This window comes from Limulus polyphemus, unplaced genomic scaffold (assembly GCF_000517525.1).
Source record: "Limulus polyphemus unplaced genomic scaffold, Limulus_polyphemus-2.1.2 Scaffold351, whole genome shotgun sequence".
In the NCBI taxonomy this organism is placed as follows: Eukaryota; Metazoa; Arthropoda; class Merostomata; order Xiphosura; family Limulidae; genus Limulus; species Limulus polyphemus.
This window is the reverse complement of record NW_013665961.1, coordinates 132,306-155,212: the sequence shown is the minus strand read 5'-3', so window position 1 is coordinate 155,212 and position 22,907 is coordinate 132,306. Positions and strand designations below refer to the sequence as shown.

Below are 22,907 nucleotides of genomic sequence, written 5' to 3'. Positions count from 1 at the left end.
CAACAATATATATATAATCAATATTATACCTTAAGGAACAAAATATAAAAGTAGTGACTTCAAAAAAATACATAACTTTTGTAATGTTTCTATTTTTTGCTTTTCAAGTTTTTAATATGTTCGTTCTTTTTTCTTTTTTTCTTTTTGTCTCGAAGAGTCTTCAGATAACATGAATACTTCACAAGATCAGCAACATTCCCCCCTTATCATGTACATTGCTTTGCTGATTGGATTAATTGTGAGCCTAACAGTCTCATTGGCCTTCTTGATAACATGGGCTATTCGGAAGAAGAAGAGACATCTACAATGGCGTAACTCTCAGCTTGCTATTCGTCATCGGAAGAACTGCTACATATTGAACAAAAAGGTCATATGTGATGAAGTCAGCCAGACAGAAGGTTATGAGGGTAGGAAGACTTAGAACAATAGGGATATTGTATAGAGCTGATAATTACTAAAATTATTAAACGTTAAGGACTTACCTCTTCCATTAAATGTTATTTATATGTTAATCAGATTTTATATTTTTAGGTCTCTCTCTATTGAGGTTTCAATATAAAAATATATTTATATTTAGTAATTAAATTATTTAACAAGGTGAGGATATTAATTTTCAATGTCACAAGGTAATGTAAAGCTAGATGCAAAATAGTATTCAACAGAAAGTAACCAGATCTGGAAATTCTGCTAATTTTGATAATAAATGGCAATAATAATAAAAATATGATTTTATTTTTAACTTTTTATACGCCCCCAGTGGCACAGCGGTATGTCTGAGGACTTAGAACGCTAGAATCCGGGTTTCGATACCCGTGGTGGGCAGGGCACAGATAGCCCATTGTGTAGCTTTGTGCTTAATTACAAACAAACAAACTTTTTATACAAGTAATGAAGATGTATTTAATAAGGGTTTTTATACTTCGAAGGAAAAACTTTCAGTAACTATAAACTGTGAATAATACTTAGAACATTTGGGTTAAAATTAAATTCTTAAATTTTCTCAATTAACAAAGAAATCTAGAATTAATTACTTGAAAATACAACAGATAGAAATGGCTATCTAATTACTGTTGATGTTTTGAAATTCCATGCGTTATGATTACCAAAAAGCGAATAGTTCTCAAATTAATTATTTATATGGTGTTTCGTTATCGTATTCAATATATATATATATATAAAGTACAAGAAATTACAGTTTAAAAAATTAATTATAAATTAGCCTAAGGTTAAATTGTTTCATTTGAGACCTAACGTTAACACATCAAGCTCGGAATTTTCATTAAAATAATGATGTGTAGAACATATAATTTCCTACCCCTTTTTATCTATTTTGGAGCAAAGCAGCATTAGGTTTTCTGCTGTATCCACAGCAGGAATTGAACCCCGGATTTTGACGTTGTAAGTCCGTAGACTTATCACTGTCCCACCGGGGGACTTTTATACTTTGTTTCGCAAGTTTAGCTTTCAATATTTATGATACACTAATTGTGTAAAACAGTACTTTAGGATAAGAAGCACGCTTAGCTTTCAGTATTGTTGAAATATTCTGTGTATAAAACAGTGCTTTAGAAATACGAAACACGATTAGACGGAAAATAAGTTGTGTATGTTTTCAACTTTAAACTGACTTTAAATAGAGCAAATTAATCAGTTCCTCCAGTAGGTCAGCTACTTACTTATAACGCTAAAGGCCGGGATTCGATTCCATAAGGTAAACAGAGAGAGCGCAAATAGCCTATTGTGTAGCTCTGCGCTAAAAGAAATAAACACATTGTTCAACTTAATCAAAATTATCTCTAAGTGCCTGCCCCCCAGTGGCACAGCGGTATGTCTGCGGACTTACAACGCTATAATCTGAGTTTCGATACCCGTGGTGAGCAGAACACAGATAGTCCAATGTGCAGCTTTGTGCTTAATTACAAACAAACAAAGTATCACCTGTAAATTCACATGGGCCGGGCGTGACTTTGTATTTAGCGTGCTCAGACTGCGAATTCCAGGATTTACGCTTCGTGACCCGTTGTTGGCAAAAAATTTCTTTGAGTGACTGTCAGTTCTCGCTATTCACATACAAAAGTAACCCAACAGTTGGCGATGGGTGCTGTTGACGATCTGTCTTCTTTCTTTTTTGTAAGCTAAAAATCAGGTACAATTATATGCATTTGGGCTTTAACATAAGTAAAAAAAATAAAAATAAAACAATTTTTCTAGTTTGACTTTGAAAACATTTAAACGTAAATTTTTTTTCTTTTAATTTAGAAAGTTATATCTGCAGAAGTTATTTAGTCTATGTAAGAAACGGTTGAACTGAATTTCAGATTCACATACACAATATGGCCACCTTCAGCATTATTTATTTTATTTTGTATTTGAACTTTCCTCGGAACTGTACTTCATGAGTGTAATCTAGGAATTACATAAACAAGGAGTCTTTCTTTACTTTTTTGTCGTGAGTCTGTTTGATTCTACGTTGTCGAATGTATCGGTTTGATCAAACAATTGACTGTTGTTGTTTACATAGCATTTGTCATACTTCGTCATTATGACATAAGTAAACATTAAGAAAATAAAATACAACAAAGATTCTGGAACTTTTATACTGTCTCCCAAGACTTCGGAGTTTAATGACCTTTAAACAAAAGAAAAGTATAGAAGCGGCATAAAAGACTTGCAACAAAAGAAGATTTTTTTTTTATCTGAACAGTTTATAGCCTAATATAAACACATCTAATTACATACGATAGAAATTACGTGTAAGTTGTGATCACAGCTTTCAAGTTCTGGTTTGTAACTCCCCTGTTTTTAAACCATTCAAAGCACTACCTTGTGATACTCTTAACCTATGGGACCACACGACTCACAAGCGAGTTTGCACACGTTACGAAGCAAAAAAAAAGTGTGAATAATGTTAACCTGAGGCCAAACAACCATATTTAACTAGGGTTTTTCGATTGTACATATATACGGTACCTTCAGATGCCAATAAGATACGTTAAGATCACAAATATGGATAAATAACACAAAAAGAAATCCATTAGCTCTAGCGCTTTCGGAAGGTAGACTTTCTTTCTCGAAAAGTGAGGGCTTAACAAGACCTGGTGGTTCGAATCCACATCACACAGAACATGCTTGTCCTTTCAGTCGTGGGGACCTTATAATGTGACTGTTAATCCCACTCTTCGTTGGTAAAAGAGTAGCCAAAGAGTTGGCGGTGGTATTGACTAGCTGCTTTCCCTCTAGTCTATAACTGCTAATTTAGGGACAGCTAGCATAAATAGTCCTTATGTAGCTTTGCGTGAACTTCAAAACAAACCAAATTAAAAGTGAGTTGATAATATATAAATATTGGTTCAATACAAAGTGTTCGTGTTCTTTGATTTTCTAATATTACCATTTAGTACAAAATTACGTAACATTACGTAGTCTATCGCTAAATCTATGTTAAAATACTAAATATTAGTTATAGAGAGAAAACTTAGTTTATCTCTTTTCCTTTAGATTGCACGTAAGTTGTGGATGTAAATATAACACCAGGGTGGTGAGGGAATGCTTTCTTTTTATTTCAAAACTGTATAAAATATAGTGTGCTAACAACAGCATGCACTTTACACTTATAGACGGACACAAAGCTACACAATGGGCTATCAGTGCTCTGCTCACCACAAGTAAAAGCTCTTTATGGGCTTCATGAAATTACTTTCGTAAATATAAGATGTCAGTACCGATTAACTCGTTCTGTTGTGTAACTTATTTCAATTATTTTCATAGAACCAACGCTTATTAGAAATTGTGTCAGTGCATTCTTTCTGATATAATAACATTATTTTGCTTCCTCGATATAAAATTTAAATTATATGTATAGTTGTTTGCAGAAAACACGCATGTCAGTAAATATTCGTCTTTGGTTTTCACTAACAATTAATTATTGTTATTTCAAAGGATAATTTTTTCCAGCAGATTATCTTTTTTTCTCACATTTGCACAAAAGGAATTCGCTAAAGAGTTGGAAATATTAATGTATAAGAGAAATGCGCACAAACATCCGGTAGAGGGCGAATTTGGAATAACCACCACTCGATAATGCCTACATCCACTCGCACCACCAAGCAATAATTACAATGCAATAAATTATTTTCAAGTTTGTTAACTTTTACCTTGAGAAATAATCATTATTATTCGTATGACTATAAGTTAAGTTTCTTTTACATAACACAATTTAAGTTACAGCTAAACACTAGGAGAAATACGAGTAAACTGACAAACTTATACAGTAATATAAGTAAACTAACAAACCTATGTAAAAGTAAAAACAACTATAGGCTTTCACAGTTAGATGTCTTCTTTTGTATTACCACATATCCGTAGCAAAGCTGTAACACCATATACAAAATGAAGGCAGGGCTATTTAGAAGAAAATCATATTAGTTTTTGTTCAAAATAATTTTTCTTTGTGTAATAATCTTAGGAAAGTACTTAAAACTTATATATATATATATATAATTTTATGTAGGTACATTTAAATTTTTTTAAAGACCAAATTTTAATCTTTACTATTTGGCTTTATTATTAAGGTTGTTGATCACTAATACTATTTAATAATTACTCTAGATAAGGTAATATGTTACAAACGAGTTCTATTTTTAACGGCTGTTGTGTCTATACAGCAAGAATGGGGTGTATTTTAAGATCATTACTGACGGATGAACAGCAGAAAAAACTTCGTCCATGGCTCGTGGCTCGTAAAGAAGTAGAATCCATGGAATTAGTTGGAGAAGGTATGGATTTTCACTGCTAGGTAAAATCTGAATCGTTTAGTGAGTAAAATTATAGAGATCTGAAACTGAAAAAAAAAAGAGGTTAGAGACTTAAAATCATCCATGGCTTTTCTGTACTTAGTACCACAATACTAGAATTTACATTTGTGCATCTTATTAATAGGTAATATATTATTATTTCTGCTTATAAAGCTAGAAATGTTTATATTGTAAAACCAAGATTAATTTTCCAAATAATTCAACAGATATTTTACTTGATAAATCTATAATGCTAATCTAATAAATAAAGCTAGGGCTATTCACAATAAAATTGCAGTAATATTTATCAGAAATCTTATAATTTCAGTAAAGTAGTTAAAATTTTACTGTTTATTACTGTTATTAAAGTGATTAATTTAGGATTACCACTATAAGCCATCACAGTTCGATGTCGTATTTTATAGAGGGTCAGTGCTAGAAGTCAATTTTCAGTAATACAGACAATTTTTTTTTCACAACAACATAATAGTTACTTTAAACGCTGAAAGATGACGCAGTATTACAAATCAATAAAATCTGTGATAAAAATTTCATTAAATGCAGTTGTTTTTCTTCTTCATTTTTTCATATTCCTCTTAATTGGTCGTTTGCGGATTCCAAAATATAATGCCTCGCTAGTTTTCGCGTTTATACCATAACTTTTAAAATGTTATGCTGTATATATAAATAGGGTTTCAGAGAATGTTTGTGTTTCATCGTCTAGCTCAACTAACGAGTTCTGGTATTGTACGAAAGACCTCTTGGGCAGAAAAACATAAATCTTTAATGTTATTTTTATAGGCCTCTGATTTTGATTTCGAAATAGAGAAATTAAGAGGAATGTGAAAAAAAAAGAAATCTGCTCTTGATATTGAAAAGAACAAGGGATAAAAAGCTTAAACTAGAATAAACTGAAGATTTCCCGAACAAAATGAAGACAAATTCTTGATACATTTAATCTATGTTGTTTGTTTTTTCGTTGCATAACACATAATAATAATAACATAGATAACAGGCGTCTAATACAAGGGGCACGTGCTTCCCCATCCAACTTTTTTTCCCATTAGTGTTACATACACTATTATCAACAACTATATTAGATTCAATTAGTTCCCCCATCCACATTCCGACAAAGTTAGGCAGTATTCAAGTAAATATTTTCTCGAACACAATTTTAATCAGGGTAATATTCTTCACTCAGTGGAATAACATGAGAACCTTTCATTCGCAAGGCCTTTTACCAGAATGTTTGATAATTATTTAACACCATGAAATTTTTATTGTACGCTTCCTCTAGTGACAAAAAAGAAAGTGCAACAAGTGTCAACTGACTTTTAAAGATTATTCAGCTTGAACATTAAAACAAACATCAGCACTTGAAAGTTGAGAAAAATTGAAATACTGAACACACAAAACTACAAAAAATACGACTAATTAACTGTAGTTCTAACGTGTGGTTAAGAGTAGTGGTAGAACGTAAAACTTCATTTATTCATAAAAGTATGATTGAGAATACGTCGTTTGGCAAATATCACGATTTCTAACATTTTGTTCAGATCCAAGTAAATGCTGGGACGCTGTATATAACACAATATAGTTTTGAAACTTGCTCTTCTATATCATATAATATTTCTTTTTTCGAGTATATCAACTAAACTGTATAATAATGTTGTTTCTTCTTTTCATGTGAATAAAATGTTGTTTTCTGTTGATGTACTCATGTTGTTTTCTGTTTGGCTGTCGTATCGCAGGTGCATTTGCTACTGTACACAAAGGAAGATTTTTACGTGATATTCCTCCAACAATGGTCGCCTTGAAAACGTTAAAAGGTATAACAATTCTTTTCTGCATCCTGGTTAACGAAAAAAAAATTACGCCGGAAAGAAATATTATAAGGTCAGTGTTGTTACAAGTGTAAAATACCTGGTGTGTTCTATGGTCAGTGTGCCTGGACTGTGAACTCCGAGGATTAATGGTTCGCGAACAAAGCTGCAATAACATGCTCCGCGCTTTGGGGCCATGGGTCAATTATAAGAATGATATTCAAATCCCACTGTTCGATCAAACAAGAGCATCTAGTGGGTTGGTGGTGAGTCTCTTTCGTATAAGCTAGAGGAAAGTCAACCAGTCCACAGCACTCACCACCAACACTCTGGCTACTCCAGTCTAACCAAATAGTTTGCTGTCATTCTTAAAGCGCACCCATGACACCAATTTATGGACTGTTTTTTGTTGTTGTTTTTTACGCAGTGAAACATCTGCCAAAATCCTCAGATTCACAGTCCAAACACTCTAGCCACTGGGGCACGCCCAGCCCTTCTACGATTAAATCAACTATCAAAACTATCACAGTCAACTCGTGGCAGTTAAGAATGTTGTATTGGTGGTGGGGGTGAAGGATATGTGTGAACACAATTCAACAATACTTTGAAACATTTATACGTTTTATGTGATTGTCTCATACTATCATTACCCACTACGACTCTAAAGCCATTAGGTTTTACGTGATTGTCTCATACTATTATTACCCACTACGACCCTAAAGCCATTAGATTTTATGTGATTGCCTCATACTATTATAACTTACTACGACCCTAAAGCTATTAGATTTCGGGTGATTGTCTTATACTATTATTATCCGCTACGACTCTAAAGCCATTAGGTTTTATGTGATTTTCTCATACTATTATTACCCATTACGACCCTAAAGCCATTGTGCTTTATGTGACTGCTTCATGATTTCATGACCCATTACGATCCTAAAACCATTATGTTTTATGTAACTGTCTCATGTTGTTCATAACTCTACACGACATTTACACCTTTATTTGCTTTTTGTATCCACTTTATTTTCTTTATAAGCCATTGAACTCTAAGTGCCTCAGGTTCATTGTAACTTACAGTGTACTAAAATGTATTGTTTTCATCTGTACCTTTCCCACAGATACCTGTTGCAAAGTTGATGTTGTTGCTTTCATCGAAGAAGCTTTAGTACTGTCAGAGTGTCGTCATCGAAATGTGGTAGGTTTAATGGCTGTGACGGTTGACCTTAACCTGCAGCTTCCAGTTATTGTGTTCCCTTACATGCAGAACGGGGATCTTCAGAGCTATCTCCGGCGGAAACAAGAACAGCAAGAACAATTTCAACAGGTGGGAGTTATGTGTTATATAAATACAGAAAATGCTTACAACAAGAATAATGGATGTGAATCTTTTTTTTTCAACAACTTTTGACTGTACGGTTCCAGAGAGATTTACTACAATTTATTATAAGTGACGAAACTTTACGACCTGTGTCTGAGATTGAGTCCAAGTTTATCATAATAAAGATATTGTATTTTACATCTCAACCTTTGATATCGCAAAATGCCAATGAAAATTTCTTATTCATAAGATGAGGAGATTTGGTTTGTTTGTTTATTTAAGCGATAGGCTATCAGTGCAGGAATTGAATTCCAAATGTTAGCTTTATAAGCTCTCAAGCTCACCGATGAGTTACTGGGGGAAGAAACTGAGGTACATGGGGAAAATGTGGATATGAAGAAAAATAGCTAACAATCTGAGTACGACATTTGTGTTTCAATATTAGGTGTACTGGATTATCCGCGTAAATTAACAGAATAGAATACCATTTCATTTATGGTTTTTGTAATTTTTAATATATGATTTTTTTAATAAACCAACATAACTTAGGATTTCTTAACGCATTTAGCTTCTTATCCATTTAACTAAAGTAATAAATACATTTTGTAAATGTAAGATGATGTTGGGAGGCAGTGTCAAAAGAGATGCAAACATGAAGGTAGGGACGATACAACTATATATAGATCATTCCTACATGACTTTCAGTACTAAAATTTAAAGTTACACTGTAAAATGCACAAGTACAAAATGGTTATGAGGTTGGTCAGTTTGACCGACATCGTATCGAGAGTCTGTAATAATCAAGACATGCTTTGAATCAACATGGTTTTCTTGTACGTAAGTTCTAGGCTCTTAGTTACACTACATTTATGCCTACCCTGACATGACCATGATATTATGATAAACAAACTGCAAAATATATAACTTCCGATTTCAGTAATATTAAAGACAAGTATGCATTTTACGGTGTAATATTAAATTTGTGACGTTTTTTCCTCTGACTGAAAGTTAGTGTATTCAATGAATGTGTGTAATAAAATTTGATATTATATATACATTTTTTTTTACTCCTTCATTTCATACATATTATACAGGTGTTGGTTCCCTAAAGACAATGATTGTATAGTGTACAAAGCATTGAGTATTCTACATGCTACAGTAGTCTAATGTTCGTCTATTATCGGCTAGTAATTCCTGTTTCGCCCTGTTTCCTTTTTTAAAGGAACATCAAATTTCTGTAAATTTCTTCAAGGGGTAATGATAACATCGTTTACACTAGAATTATTATTTTTTGAAAACTACTACTAGTTATTATGACTAAGCGATGACATCGTGCACTGCCCAGGAACGCATAGAGTGGATTTAGGTTTAAACTGACGTTAGTGATAAAGTGGTTGTAGAGTTATCTCGACTGAAACAAGAAGAAGAAAGATAAACAGTTTGGTGAGTTGGTTACTTTCTGATTTAGTATCTTAGCGATTGTTTCTTGCCTTTTTTGGGGGGGCTTGTTGGGTAGAGAAACAAATGAAAGTGAGTGGAAATCATCTTTTAAAGTAAAACTCTCTGTCATTGTTGATTTTTAGCGTGCATATTTGTATTATGCCTATTGAGTAACTTGGCCATTCCTACGTATTGTCTACCGACTCTATGATAATTTGGTATGAGTAACAAATAGCTCAATATACAAGACAAATTATTCACTAACAAAAGCGAAGTAACAATCTAAGTTGAATTAAAAAAAACACTGTGTTGTTATACAACGTAATAAAGTTTAGAAAAAGCAAAAAGTGTTAAAAGTTATTATTTGTTGAATTTCGCGCGAAGTTATTAGAGGGCTGTCTGCGCTAGCTGTCCTCAGTTTTGAAGTGATAGACTAGAGGTAAGGCAACCAGTCAAAACATCCACCTCCAACTCGTTGGATACTCTAAACGAATAGTGAGATTTTACCGTCACTCTTATAACGCAGCAACAACTCCAAAATGGCGAATGGTAATGAGGCGTGAGCCACGGATCCACAGTCAAACATGCTAACCACTGGGCTGCAGTCGGCCATAAGTTTCCTTGTTTGTTATTAAACACAAAGCTACACAACAGGCTACCTGTATGTGCCCACCGCGGGTATCGAACCTCACTTTTAAGTGCTATAAGCCCTCACACTTACTGCTGAGCTACCGTGGGAGTGAAGGGGGCGTGGTACAATTAAAAAATATGAGCCCTCAAGGTGTTGCTGAATGGTAATCAATAGCTTATAAATGTATTTACTCTATTTTTATTGATTACTGACGCATAATCTGACTATTCACAATTGATATTGATAACGTGAGCCCGCCTACACGACAGAGAGCTATATATACAAATTGCTTGGGTTGTGCACGAAGTGGGGGATAGGACTGGGAGGGGGAAAGAGGAAAGAAAGCATGAAAGACATAGTTTCGTAAGTGATTTCTAATGGTGTCGCATGAGCTCTTCAGTTTAGACAACAGAAAGATTATTAATCTCTCTGTTGTTGTTTTTTTTATAAAAAGGATACGACATATGTTGAAAACCGTTGCGTGAGCCTTTCAGCGAGAGTTCCATTAGCTTACAAAACTGAAAGATTTGATTGCAGGTTATCTGTTTGTTAGAAGAATACGATGGTTATTGAAGTTAAACGCGTTATCTTTACAGTAAGACTCTCAGTAGCATGAGTCAGCAGATTGTGGTTGTTGATAGTCTCAGTTCCTCTAAATGTCAAGAATGGCGTAATAAATTCGAAGAACTTAAGAACGAAACAAAAAATAATGTATAACAATATTTTAACCACACTATATCTACTATATCCATTAGCGACGAGGCCTTTCGCCCAATACCAGAGCTCATCAGGGTTACTTGGATATGATAGACACAGTAGTAGTTGAAACGCTATTTATATTATCAAATTACGTTAACAAACTTTTAAGTTGGTGAAGTGAACTTTTTATCAATTTTATATGAATCATTTACAAATCATAAAAGGGTAACGATTAGAAACACACTTTTAATTGTTTATTTATTTGAACAGTAATTATTTATAACAGTCAAAAGTAAAGTATAATTCCTCCTTAAAAAATAAGTCATCGAATTCAAACGAGTACTTTATAAATGAATAAGATAAATGAAATTTTAATTGAGTAATACTATTAAATCCTTTAGAACGCATTGAACCAATATTTTAGAACAATGTATCAAACTTGTACATATTATTGTAATGTGTTTTATCGTTCCGTGGGTTCTTTGGATTATCTTGTAAAAATAATGCGAAATGCAGTCTATGTAACGACAACAAATTAATTTATTTCTCGAAAAACATTTGACACAGGCTACGTTCACTGGTAGGCCTAGCTTTACGAACAACGTTTCAATATGAATAATGTGGTAAGCTGACTTACATGAACAACGTATTAAAATGTGTTGACAATATATGAAATTGAATATGAACAGTTTAGTGAAATAACTTGCGTTGATCATAGTATTGAATTATAGTATAAAATCACTGTGTTGAAATTAAATACGTGAAGTGATATATATATATAAACAGTTTAAATAATTAAAATCATTTAGAATTGAAATACATGAACAATAAATTGAAGTGTATGAGCACACAAAATGCACTTTGACCAACAGGTATTATTCTTTAGACTGTAAACTGATAAAACTACTATATGTTCTAAGACATGATTTTTTTCTATAACATTCACGTAAGAAAATTCAAAGTCATTGTAAATTTCAACAACAGATACAACATTTTCGTGTTTTTTGAGAGCCGAATATGATCAACGCTGCGTGGCCATGATATGCGTTCTACTGAGTGCTCCTCTAGTTTGTATTTTGTAATCTAACTAATAAATTTTTACGATCCTTGTGATGTGGAAGCTGTTTTGCAAAATAAACATTTTTATTTTACTTTATTTCATGCTTTTCTTAGCGTAGTTAGTGTTAATCCGTTTTTGTTTTTTATATTTGACGTTTCATGGAAAGCAACTACTACGTATGGATTTTTTTTTAAAGTTAAGATCACGAGAGAGTCTTACGTCAGGCCTCGCGATCCGCAGACCATACGAGGCATACCGGTTGTCTGTGTAAAGTAGTATTGAAACAGCCGGGAACCAGTTTACAGTTTTCACACTAGTCGAACTAATTCGATGACGTCATATTCCAGCTTAAATGCCACTTCGCAACTATTTCACCAACTGTTTTACGTATTAGTCCTGAAGAAGCCATAAAAGCGAAACGTCGGTTAAGATAAAAGTTCTCTTATAATTATCTGTAGGTTAAAGGTAATTTTTTCTAACTTTACTATTAGTTGTTATGACATGAAACTCAGCCTTTCATAACTTTTGGCTAATTTTAAGTATTCCTTTTGAATTGTGAGTTGACTTTTGACTCAAAGTCAATTTAACTACAAATTGAAGTTAGTTTCAACCATGAAAAAAACAAAAAAACAAGAGAACTAACGCTATATAATTTGGTAAAATTATTCAAAGAAACTAGTCTCGAAATCAGAAATGTCAACATTAATAGACATATAGTAGAACTGTGGTTCACGATAATACAAAATTATGGCACATCGAAGACAAAAAAAATCCTTAATTTACCTAAAATAGACTTAAATGCTGTAGAATAACTCGAATATTAATTTTCAAAGAAAAATTCTAGCCTTTGTAACTACAATTATAAATATAAATACTGGGAGTCTGAAGTAATAAATAATATATACGAGAGTTATTGTTCTAATTAACACGTATTTTTACTTGATTTTACAAGAGATATCCAGCGTTGTTTTTTATCCGGTTCTTATTTTTATATAGATTGATTTTTATTAAGTAACTTATTGTTTCCTTTGTAATTGTAGTTGTCTATACGTATAGTGATTTTGTACATTCATGATATTTTCGCGAAGATCAAAGATAGAAAGTTTCATTTATTCAGATGTTGATTCTATAAATTTTTAGGAAAAGGGATGCCAGATTTACGATCGCAAAATATTTGCGTTACGTTTCATTCGTATAAGAGACGCATACGCAATTAAAAAGTTTTGAATATTAAGATATTTCTTATTTCAAGTAAATCAGTGACGTCTTATCAAAGTCTATGAACAGTGACTAAATGTAAAACTACATCATTTATAAGATAAAGCTATTCCAACCACATAAATGATTTCAGGATCACTATTGATTTAGATCATAAAGTTGTTTGATCCTTGTGACTCCTATAATAAGAGAAGTTTGGTTTGTTTTGATTTTCGCGCAAAGTTACATGAGGACTATGTGCGCTAGCCGTCCCTAATTTAGCAGTGAAAGACCAGATCTAGTCATCACCACCCATCGCCAATTTTTGGGCTACTCTTTTACCAACGAATAGTGGAATTGACCCACGCATTATAACGCTCCCACAGCTGAAAGGGCGAGCATGTTTGCGAGTAAAGCGCCCTAATCACCTGGCCAATCCGGGCCTCATAAGAGAAGAAAGTAAAAATATTTTAGTGTTACTAAGTCGTCGTTCTATAAGAAAACTAGAATAATTGCATAAAACCATAATTAATATGTGTACAAGTGAGTCTGAAAACCTAGGGAAGAGATGCATACGATATGATCCAAATTAAAATTTAAACTTACTAAACCTGATAAAATTTGAAATTCCTAATTTCAAGTAAACCATTTGTGTAAATTAGGTTTTAGAATTCTCTACTTTTTTATTTGTTTTAAGATCTAGGGTACATATTGTTAATGTAGTTTTTCCCTCAGTGAAATATGCTAGATGTTTTGTTCACAGGAAGACGTTCTACTGATGAAACGCCATCTATTGTTCAGTCTGCATATTGCTAACGGAATGAAGTATATAACAGAGATGGGTTACATTCATAGGGATCTGGCCACACGTAATTGTATGTAAGTAAGCTAATTATCTATTCAAACAATTTTCTTTCGTTTTTTGTTTGCTGTAGCGCAAAGCTACATCATGGACTATTTCCACACTGTCCCCAACGGGAAATCGAACCTCAGGCTTCAGAGTTGTAAGTCCGTAAACTCACTGCTGACACACTGGATATTATCCTTCGTAATTACTTCTTAAAACACAAGAGAGAACTTGCTTACAATGTAAAAAAAGATTTAGTATTTTTTAATACGTGTTTTGAATAAAACCAATTTCCAAAAGAAACAATATAACTTTCTGGTTTTAACTTATTTCATACACTAAGCAAAGTTCAAGAGAGAGAGAGAAATTTCTAAAGTTATGTTGAGATCCTGTTTAGATGAATACATTAATTTGAGTAACTGTTTCTGTCATAGGCCTTAGTGAAAATGTTTGAGAGAAGTCAATTGACCTTTCTTCTGATCAAACTAATTGTATTGCTAATCTTGGTTGAATTAAAACGTTACCAGATTGCTAAGTCAGATTTGGAGCTTCGCTATTTATTTGCCATGATTTGTTCAATTGTAATCTTTTTTGCCCGCCATAGTGACTTAGCGGGAAGTCTGAAGGCTTATAATTTAAAAAACTGGGTTTCGATACCGGTGGTGTGCACAGCAAAAATATTCCTTTGTGTAGCTTTGTGCTTTGCTTAAGAAACCGACCACTTTTATTTTCAAAGTAAAATAATTAGAAAAGCAGTCTCATGATAAACTCAGAAGAACCGTATAAAAACAATGTTGCTGAAATGAGTTACTTGATCTGTGAAGATTTATTTATTTGCACTAGTTGTTTGGCTGTAAGTAATGAAACATTAAAATTCGCTGAATGTGTACAGTTTTCCTTTACTGACTATCCATAATGTTCTTTATCAGGAACTTACTTTTTTGTAGTATATCAAAATAAGTATATAAGTGTGTTGGGCTAAGGATTTTTATACAATAGGTGTCTGTGACGTTTTGACGATAACTTCGACAATAAACGAACAGCTAGCACTCCACTTGTTGTTTTTAAAAATACACACACACACACACACACACACACACATATATATATATAAATATTCGAAACAAGTTAAACGTATGTACAAAATTCTTTACACTGTGGCGATCATATTTTTATCCTAAGCACTATACAGTTTTCTTCTTGTCAAACGACCATTTAGGTGTATTCAATTGCTTTAGAATTCACTCAACAACTCGAACTATTTTTCTCTATTTTTATCGCATTAGTATCCGTATATAATTCATTTACGCTGTCGCGTGAATTACTGCAGCTGTATCTTTCACTTCCAATAATCATCTGCTTTTTCGTCAAAGTCCACACAGGCGGGTTGAATCAGCTTAGAACACCCTCATTCTCCTTATCTCTTTCAGACTATTAATCTCACTGTAAGATATCAACCATTAGGCCTTTCACTCCTATGACAGTAAACTTTGCATTTTCTAACTTTTCTCTCACCAAGCTTCTCTTTCCCGTGACTTTACGTTTTACTCTCTCTCTCTCTCTTTCCGATCGTCTGGTCGCAGCTATTTATACGTCTATCACTTAGGCCTTCTAGAAATCTCCATATGCTTGGCATCAATGGATTGCAAACACAACGTTCCATAGCCTCGACTCAATGAATTATAAACACAAAATAAATATATTAATAATACTACCTACACTAAACAGTTTTTTTTTATATCTGACATTCTTTATATGTGATTGTTTGTGTTTTATGCAGGTTGGACGAATATTTCGTGGTAAAAATTGGAGACTTTGGTCTAGCACAGACAGTTTCTGCTAATAGTTCCATGAAAACATCCCGACAGCGGTGTATGCCTATTCGTTGGATGGCTCCAGAAAGCATGCGTTGTGGAGAATTCTCTGAGAAGTCTGATGTGGTAAAGATCTAGTTGCAGATTTAATTTTTTTTGTGTACTAATGATCGAAAAAGCCAAACTATGTTTCCAATGAACGTATCATCTTTTGTTTTTTGTCAGTCCTGGTTAATCAATATTTTATGGTAAATCTAAATCACTCAGTTTTTGTATTCTTAGTGTGGCAAAAAGTATTTTTGAGTTTAAAACGGCAGGTATTTGAACAAGTTTTAAAAATACTTATTAACTTGAAATTGGCTTTGTTTTTAACTAAACAGTATTAACTGTGAATAACTGGTTGGTTGTTATTAAGCACAAAGCTACACAATGAACTATATGTACTCTGCTCACCACGGGTATCGAAACCGAACTTTTAGCGTCGTAAGCCTGCAAATTTGCCGCTGAGCCACTGAGGTGCATTTTAAATAATATAAAGCACATATACCAAGCAAGTTCATAGTTAAATTATAATATAAAAGTCAATTTGTCAGGTTAATTACCCACAAATGACACGAATAACTAAAGAAAAACAACATTCAGGTGTAGTTCAATATTCCTGTCTAGTATTCTACTCTAATACTTGAACATAAATTTCAGGTTATTCTACATTGATGGTACATTTAGTTTGTATAATACTTAGGATTATTTTATAGGGCCTGGCATAGTCAGGTGGTTAGGTGTGACGGTCAATTCCACTAATCGTTGGTAAAAGGGTAGCCCAAGAGTTGGCTGTGGGTGCTGATGACTAGCTGCCTTCTTTCTAGTCTTTCACTGCTAAAATTAATGGCGGCTAGCGCAGATAGCCCTCGTGTACCTTTGCGAGAAATTCGCGACAAAGCAAACAAACAAACTTATTTTATAACTATTGTCATACATATATATAGCTCTGTTATACAATATATACATATATTGTCATAGGATATCTATTGAGAAACACACACATCAACCTATCTAATACTCTGGTATATTTTATAAAGGATGCCATGTTAACAAAACTCTGTTCAAAGGATGCCTACTAGGAAGCGCACGTTAACTTGGAAAATAAAATAAAAAACATTACCGGTAATGACACTGAGTGACTTTCCTTTCAGGGGGAAAGGATCATTGGTAGGTTACAGTTACACAATAGTTCATTATCTGAATAAAACATTCAATACTTTACTTGAGCGGTGTTTTAGAATAGTTTAGATTGGATCGTGTATTATTTACATAATGAATCACGCACCTGTCCCAGTACCAATTCCAAAGCCTAACATACTTGTCTATGTAGTGACTTAATCTTTATAACACTACTTAGCTGGATGCTATGCTTATTTGTCTTTTGGTAGTATGTTATGTTGAAAATGGAAAATAATGGAAATTCGACATTTCTGTTAAGCCACTAAACTAAAATGAAACTAAACCATAGATGGCCAGTTGTTACGAAACTTTAAATACTGACTACCTCAGGCGGTTTGGCAGCAAGCTCGAAGGTTTATAACACTTAAATTTGGTGTTCGATTCCTGTGATCGGCACAGCACAACTTGCCTATTTTGCAGCTGTGTACTTAACCCCCCAAAAAAAAGAAAAACTACTACCAAACTACGTATATGATGTTTTGATGTGTCTTGTACTCACGCAGTAGTCCAATATTTATATAGGAATTTCAAGAATACGTATAATTGGTTCTACAACTTTATTCTTGCGAATTATTCAGCCACACAACTAGCTATTTCAAATACCTAAAAATAAATGTGAAGACAAATATATCATTCGATTTTCCACTTTTCACTAAGTTATATCTGTTTGGGAAATTTCATAGGGCTTCACATTTATTCTTTAGTAACTATATTTAGTACTAAAATGATGTTCCTCTAGCAAAACCGACGAACGAGAAAGAGATAAAACAAGGACGAAAGAGAATGAGACGAAACAAAAACGACTAATATGGACATGTGTCATTTGAATTTCAAAAATATGTAACTTTTAATTATCATCAAAACATGCGTATAATATAGAATTGAAGGAAGGATAATAAAAATATGAAATTAATAATCTGAACAGTTTGAGATAACGGTTTTGTTACAGTTTGTGTACACTTAAAGTAGCACAGTCAATCCTATAGCTGGACCACTCTAACAAAACCTACAAGTGTGTTATATCTTGTGCACACTTAAAGTACCACAGTCAATCCTACAGCTGGACTGAACTAAGTATTTAGTTATCTAATATCCTAGACAAAAATGTTGTTACTTTTACGTTTTTCTTACTCGAAACTCAGTGGGTATTAATAAGCGTGGAGATAATAACTACTTCAGCGCAACGTTGTCGAAATAAGAAAGGAACCATTTTTAGGAGAATCATAACGATAAGTAAGATTTACTTTATCAACAACTGTTTCTCCTAATTAAATTGAATGTAACGTTAAGAGAAAAGTCTAAAATACAGAATTATAATCCATAAGTATAACATTGAAAGCAAGGACGCCCGCAGAAAAAAAAAAATTAGGGGGTCAAGTAACTCAAGTTTCAAAAATTATGAAATCGAAATACAAATACCTCATGATTTTTCCAATAACATAGAAGAAGAATTTTCACATATCTAGTATTTTTTCTTTTTGAAAATCCATGGGGGGTCAAGTGACTCCCCCTTTTCACTTCCTGTGGGCGCCCATGATTGTAAGGTTAAACTCAACTTGAAATCTGCATACCATTGATAAAGATAACAGTGTTCTGACAAAAAAATATTAATTATACGTAGTGTAAAATTACTTTCTACTTATGATTTTGTATGCAGTGGTCTTACGGTGTCACCATTTGGGAGATTCTAACCTTGGCCAAGACCCCCTACTTCGACCTGGCGAACATTGAAATATTACCCTTTCTGACGTCTGGAAATAGACTCAGTCGCCCAACCGTTTGTCCAGATAACATGTGAGTACAGCGTTGTAATGTATACAAAAGCAGGTGTAACATCATTGTTATTGGATGTACTTGATGGAAGTATGTTGAATCTCTCAAAATTATTTCATTTTTTATTTCTGGTACGACTATATATGTTTGAAAAATATAAATAAAAGATCAAGTATTGACGTATGTTTATATACGTAAAACTTGAAATCTGCGTGTAAATATAGCGAACGTGTTAAGTTATATGTTTGCAATTTACATGTAGAAAATATTCATTTTCTACCAACGGAACATCACTGATTGTCCCTACTAACTGAAAGTTTTAATATCAAACCGACATTTGTTTAGTTATATTGATTAGCATAAAATATCCGTGCTTCGCTGCGGGGTTCTAAGACCCCTCTCACTTTGTGATTAAAAAAGGCCTCAGTGTACCTATCAAGCTCCTCCATAGTTTTCACTTATTTCTATAGCTACCACAAAGGGCGTACCCTAAAATTACCCCCCCCCCCCCGTTACGATACCTGCCTGTGTTACCTGAACATTAATGGCACGTTTGGTCCCATTAACTTATGAGTGGGTATACGAACACAGTTATAAACATGACGTCCCCAGGATCCCGAGACTAGGTAACAGAAAGATAAATTCCGATGTCATGTTCGGATTCGGCAACACTGAAAACTGACTTCTAGGCCTCTACCACACCTGGATGACCTCCCAGTCGCGTTTCTTGCGCCCCCTTGATATTGATATCCCAAATAAGGGTAGGGGCTACCACGTACTGATAAGAACACGCTCCCTCCTGGTGACCTCTGTTCCGCCTACCAAGTATATTTCTGCTAGTTCCACATCTATTTGCAGATAAACAAATTCACAAACACAGAACGTGAATTGATATAAGATTAATTAAAAAAATTAAATAATAGTTTTCTGATTTTAGTTACACAGTGATCCAACGCTGTTTTGAGGAAAATCCTAACGACAGACCAGGATTTTCAGAGATCGTGCAGTACTTAGAAGATTACATAACTCTCACATCAGGTTACCTTAACCTCCAGTCTTCAAGTTCTTGTCCAGATACTTGTCCTATTTAGCTCGAGATAAAGTGCATCTGCTTACTGCGATGAAGATATTGCGAGTTCTGTATCACCAATAGATGGCAGCTCTGTCTATGGATTTTATAGTTTAAAGTTTTTGATGAAAACTAAGTGTAGTGACAGAAGATTATTTTGATTCTTCTTGACTGAGCGATAGTAAAAACAATACTAAAAGTTTTTGAAAAATATAAATATTGGAGAAAGTGAAAATTTCATTCTCATTCTGTATCGTGAAATATATGTATTTTTACGTTTTTCAAATTGTTTGCATTACTTTGTAGTGAAAAGAACCGTTCAGACACTAGTGTTCTTTTAAAGGTACGATTATCAGAGAACATTCTGATCAACTATAACTAATAAAATTTTTATAGACACACCTGATTGTTGTTAATATTTGGTTTAAATTCTGATTAATTTGTCACTAATATTCCGAGCAAGCATTTCAGTAAGTCAGGTGAAGCTTGGAACCCATGTCGACTGTGTACATTACGTTATTAAACACTATCTTCGCACCTAGAACTGAATCTAATTTTTCTCTAAATGCTTTGTTGATTTTTAATGCTTATTATCTGTTCTACTTCTTTGCAAGTTAAACGTATACCCAAAGTATTATTAACAATGTTACAATGGTAAATAATGACGATACAAAAACTTACATAAAAAACTGAAAACAAAAATGGACAGAACTTACACCACACACACACACACACAAAGGTAAGTGATAAATAAATGTTCTAATGTTCACAACGTTGCGGCCCGGGACACAGTTTCATCTTGTGAACATTATAAAACATAAGAAAAGCGGTTTTCATTAGTGTACGAATTCTGAAAATAGAAAATAAAACACTCTAAAATAATTACAAAGTGTTTCATCACCTTTGTTTGCAGGATTACCCTGTATGACGTTTATTGAATAAAGTTCAGAAACCTAAGTAGTGTTGAAACAATAAATAATTATTGATTTTATTTCAATGTATTATTAGTGCTTTCGCATCTTGTTTAACGTCACACTTCAACCAATATCTTTTAACATTCTGAGAAAAAAAAAAGTAGGGATGTATTTCGAAGGTTTTAGGGGTTCTTGCAAACTGCCAGATCAACGAAAGCTTTTCTTTATTCTTCCCATGAATATCACCTTTGTTACTGATCCGTTTTTCTGTGTACAATATCCCTTCGTTAGTACGGAGTGGGTCAAATAGACCGAGCTCGTGCACATTCGGTTGATAGTTTATTATATAAGAAAACCGAATTTTCTTCTTACTGGCAATTTTAAAAGAACTAGTTTATTAATTTTACTAAATTTAACATTGCACTTATAATTGATCTAAGTCATATGATATTTATTATTGTTTGTTTATTTGTTGCTAAGCCTAAAGCTGACAATAGACTATCTATGTTCTAGGGCAAGGAAGGACATTATGCTAATACAATAGTAGGTAGGCAAACAATGATTTATAAGCATAGGGAAGAATTATATTGATGGTGGAATATATTACATGTTTCAAAAGAACACTGGTTTATCTTCTACTGGAACATGTTATATGTTCCACCATCAATAAAATTCTTCTTTTGCTTATAGATCATTGATTGCCTACCTATAATTATCGATTTTGTATCCACCGTGGGTATTGAAACCCACTTTTTGGCGTTATAAGCCCTCAGACTTACCACTGAGCCACCAGCCATGATATGTGTTATTGACTCTAATAATCCAAAATAATACACTGCAAAGTAAGCATAGTAAATAATTGCATTAATAGTCAAGAAAAGATCTAGTCAGAAACAAACACTGATGTTTTGAACATCGGGGACAAAGATTTTTACACGTAATGGGTAGTAGTTAATAGATGCAAAAGTGGTTGGGATTTCTGTCTTAAAAGGTATTTTACGAAGTCTTCAAGTTTAACTTGTTCAAAATGAGCTAAATGTGCCCCTAAGACTCTCACTGCTTCCCTTAAAAGCAGCCTTAATGTCGTTTCATTAGAACATGTGACGCTCCTTCGCATACAAACGAAAATCCTCGCTGGTTGATGCTACTTCTATTGGAAAACATTGCTACTCATGAAATACATTTGGACTGCATAGAAATAACTCAGATGTAATTGGCTGGTTGAAGGAAACATTCTTCCCTATTTTCAAAAGTTCTTCTTTTGGATCTGTTTCACTCACGACACAAATTCCTATCACTTTACAAATGGAAGAACAATGTGAATATATTGTTACAATAAAAACTTTTTCAGACGACGTTTCTACAGCTCTTATTAACCATTTATTATTTGCTCCCGATTTATATGTCACTCTATAGGATGAAATAAACTCTGTCCTTTTTATCTTGTTTAGGAGGATCTCAAAAAATGATGATACTGTCATTAGTAACAGATTTATTTAGAACATTTGTTGGGGATGAAAATCATTGCGAATTTTCTCCCGTCTCTCTGTATATATATAGATCAATTGAAGCCCCAGGTATTTTTGAGAGATCATCCTCATTTTTTTTTATTACAACTTCAGACTCATACCATAGTTTTTGTTTTCCCAATTTTAAGTTGTAAATCCATTTTTTATTCTTTCGAGCCCACAAGGATCGATATATTTTTCTCATCTCTTCTGTTAGACGATCGAGTTTTGCATTTAAATGAAAACTGACACAGATAACTTTGTCTCCGTGACGGTAGTTTCACGCTGTCGACAAACTCAATAATTTTGAGCTCCGTAACAGGATTGAGAACAGATCGACTTCTTTTTCGCTTTTGTTTTTTGCGCCATTCGCTCAGTATTTTAGGACTGAAAGGAAAATTTATAGTTTTCCTCAAATACTGAAAGAGATCGCCGTTTTACAAACCTCCTCCTCAAATTTGACATATAATTTTTACTATGTGATCCTTAAATTGGGAAATAAATTTCTCAAGTTTCACGTAAGCCTCTACAAGATTCATTCGGACGATGAAATATGAAACAGATTCTGTTATCTTTCAGACTACTAATTCGCAAAGGATAAAGCTATACTTTAACAATAAAAGCATTTTTACCATACGATACTAATATTTCTGGCAGGCATTTGAAAAAGTTACCAGTTTCTATGTTGGAGGTCGGTGTGGTTTGGTTTGAGTTTCGCGCAAAGCCACACGAACGCTATCTGCGCTAGCCGCCTAATTTAGCAGTGAAAGAGTAGAGGGAAGGCAGCTAGTCATCAC

General features: G+C 33.5%; 1 protein-coding gene across 1 annotated transcript; it reads left to right on the top strand.

Moving 5' to 3' along the window:
- The first annotated feature begins 4,669 nt into the window (after positions 1-4,669).
- LOC106457604 (tyrosine-protein kinase receptor Tie-1-like) lies at positions 4,670-19,716 on the top strand. Its single transcript, XM_013917041.2, has 6 exons — positions 4,670-4,775; positions 7,738-7,943; positions 13,728-13,843; positions 15,592-15,751; positions 18,504-18,640; positions 19,557-19,716. Exons 1-6 carry the CDS (start codon positions 4,670-4,672, stop codon positions 19,708-19,710), a joined length of 879 nt encoding a protein of 292 aa, XP_013772495.1. The 3' UTR covers positions 19,711-19,716.
- The last annotated feature ends 3,191 nt before the right edge of the window (positions 19,717-22,907 follow it).

What these genes read in the sequence shown, in the direction of transcription:
- LOC106457604 (XM_013917041.2), top strand. Translation starts at nt 4,670, where the DNA reads ATGGGGTGTATTTTAAGATCATTACTGACGGATGAACAGCAGAAAAAA. An exon ending in CTGGCCACACGTAATTGTAT is followed by an intron (nt 13,844 to 15,591) that starts GTAAGTAAGCTA and finishes TGTTTTATGCAG; the next exon opens with GTTGGACGAATATTTCGTGG. An exon ending in ACCGTTTGTCCAGATAACAT is followed by an intron (nt 18,641 to 19,556) that starts GTGAGTACAGCG and finishes TTCTGATTTTAG; the next exon opens with TTACACAGTGATCCAACGCT.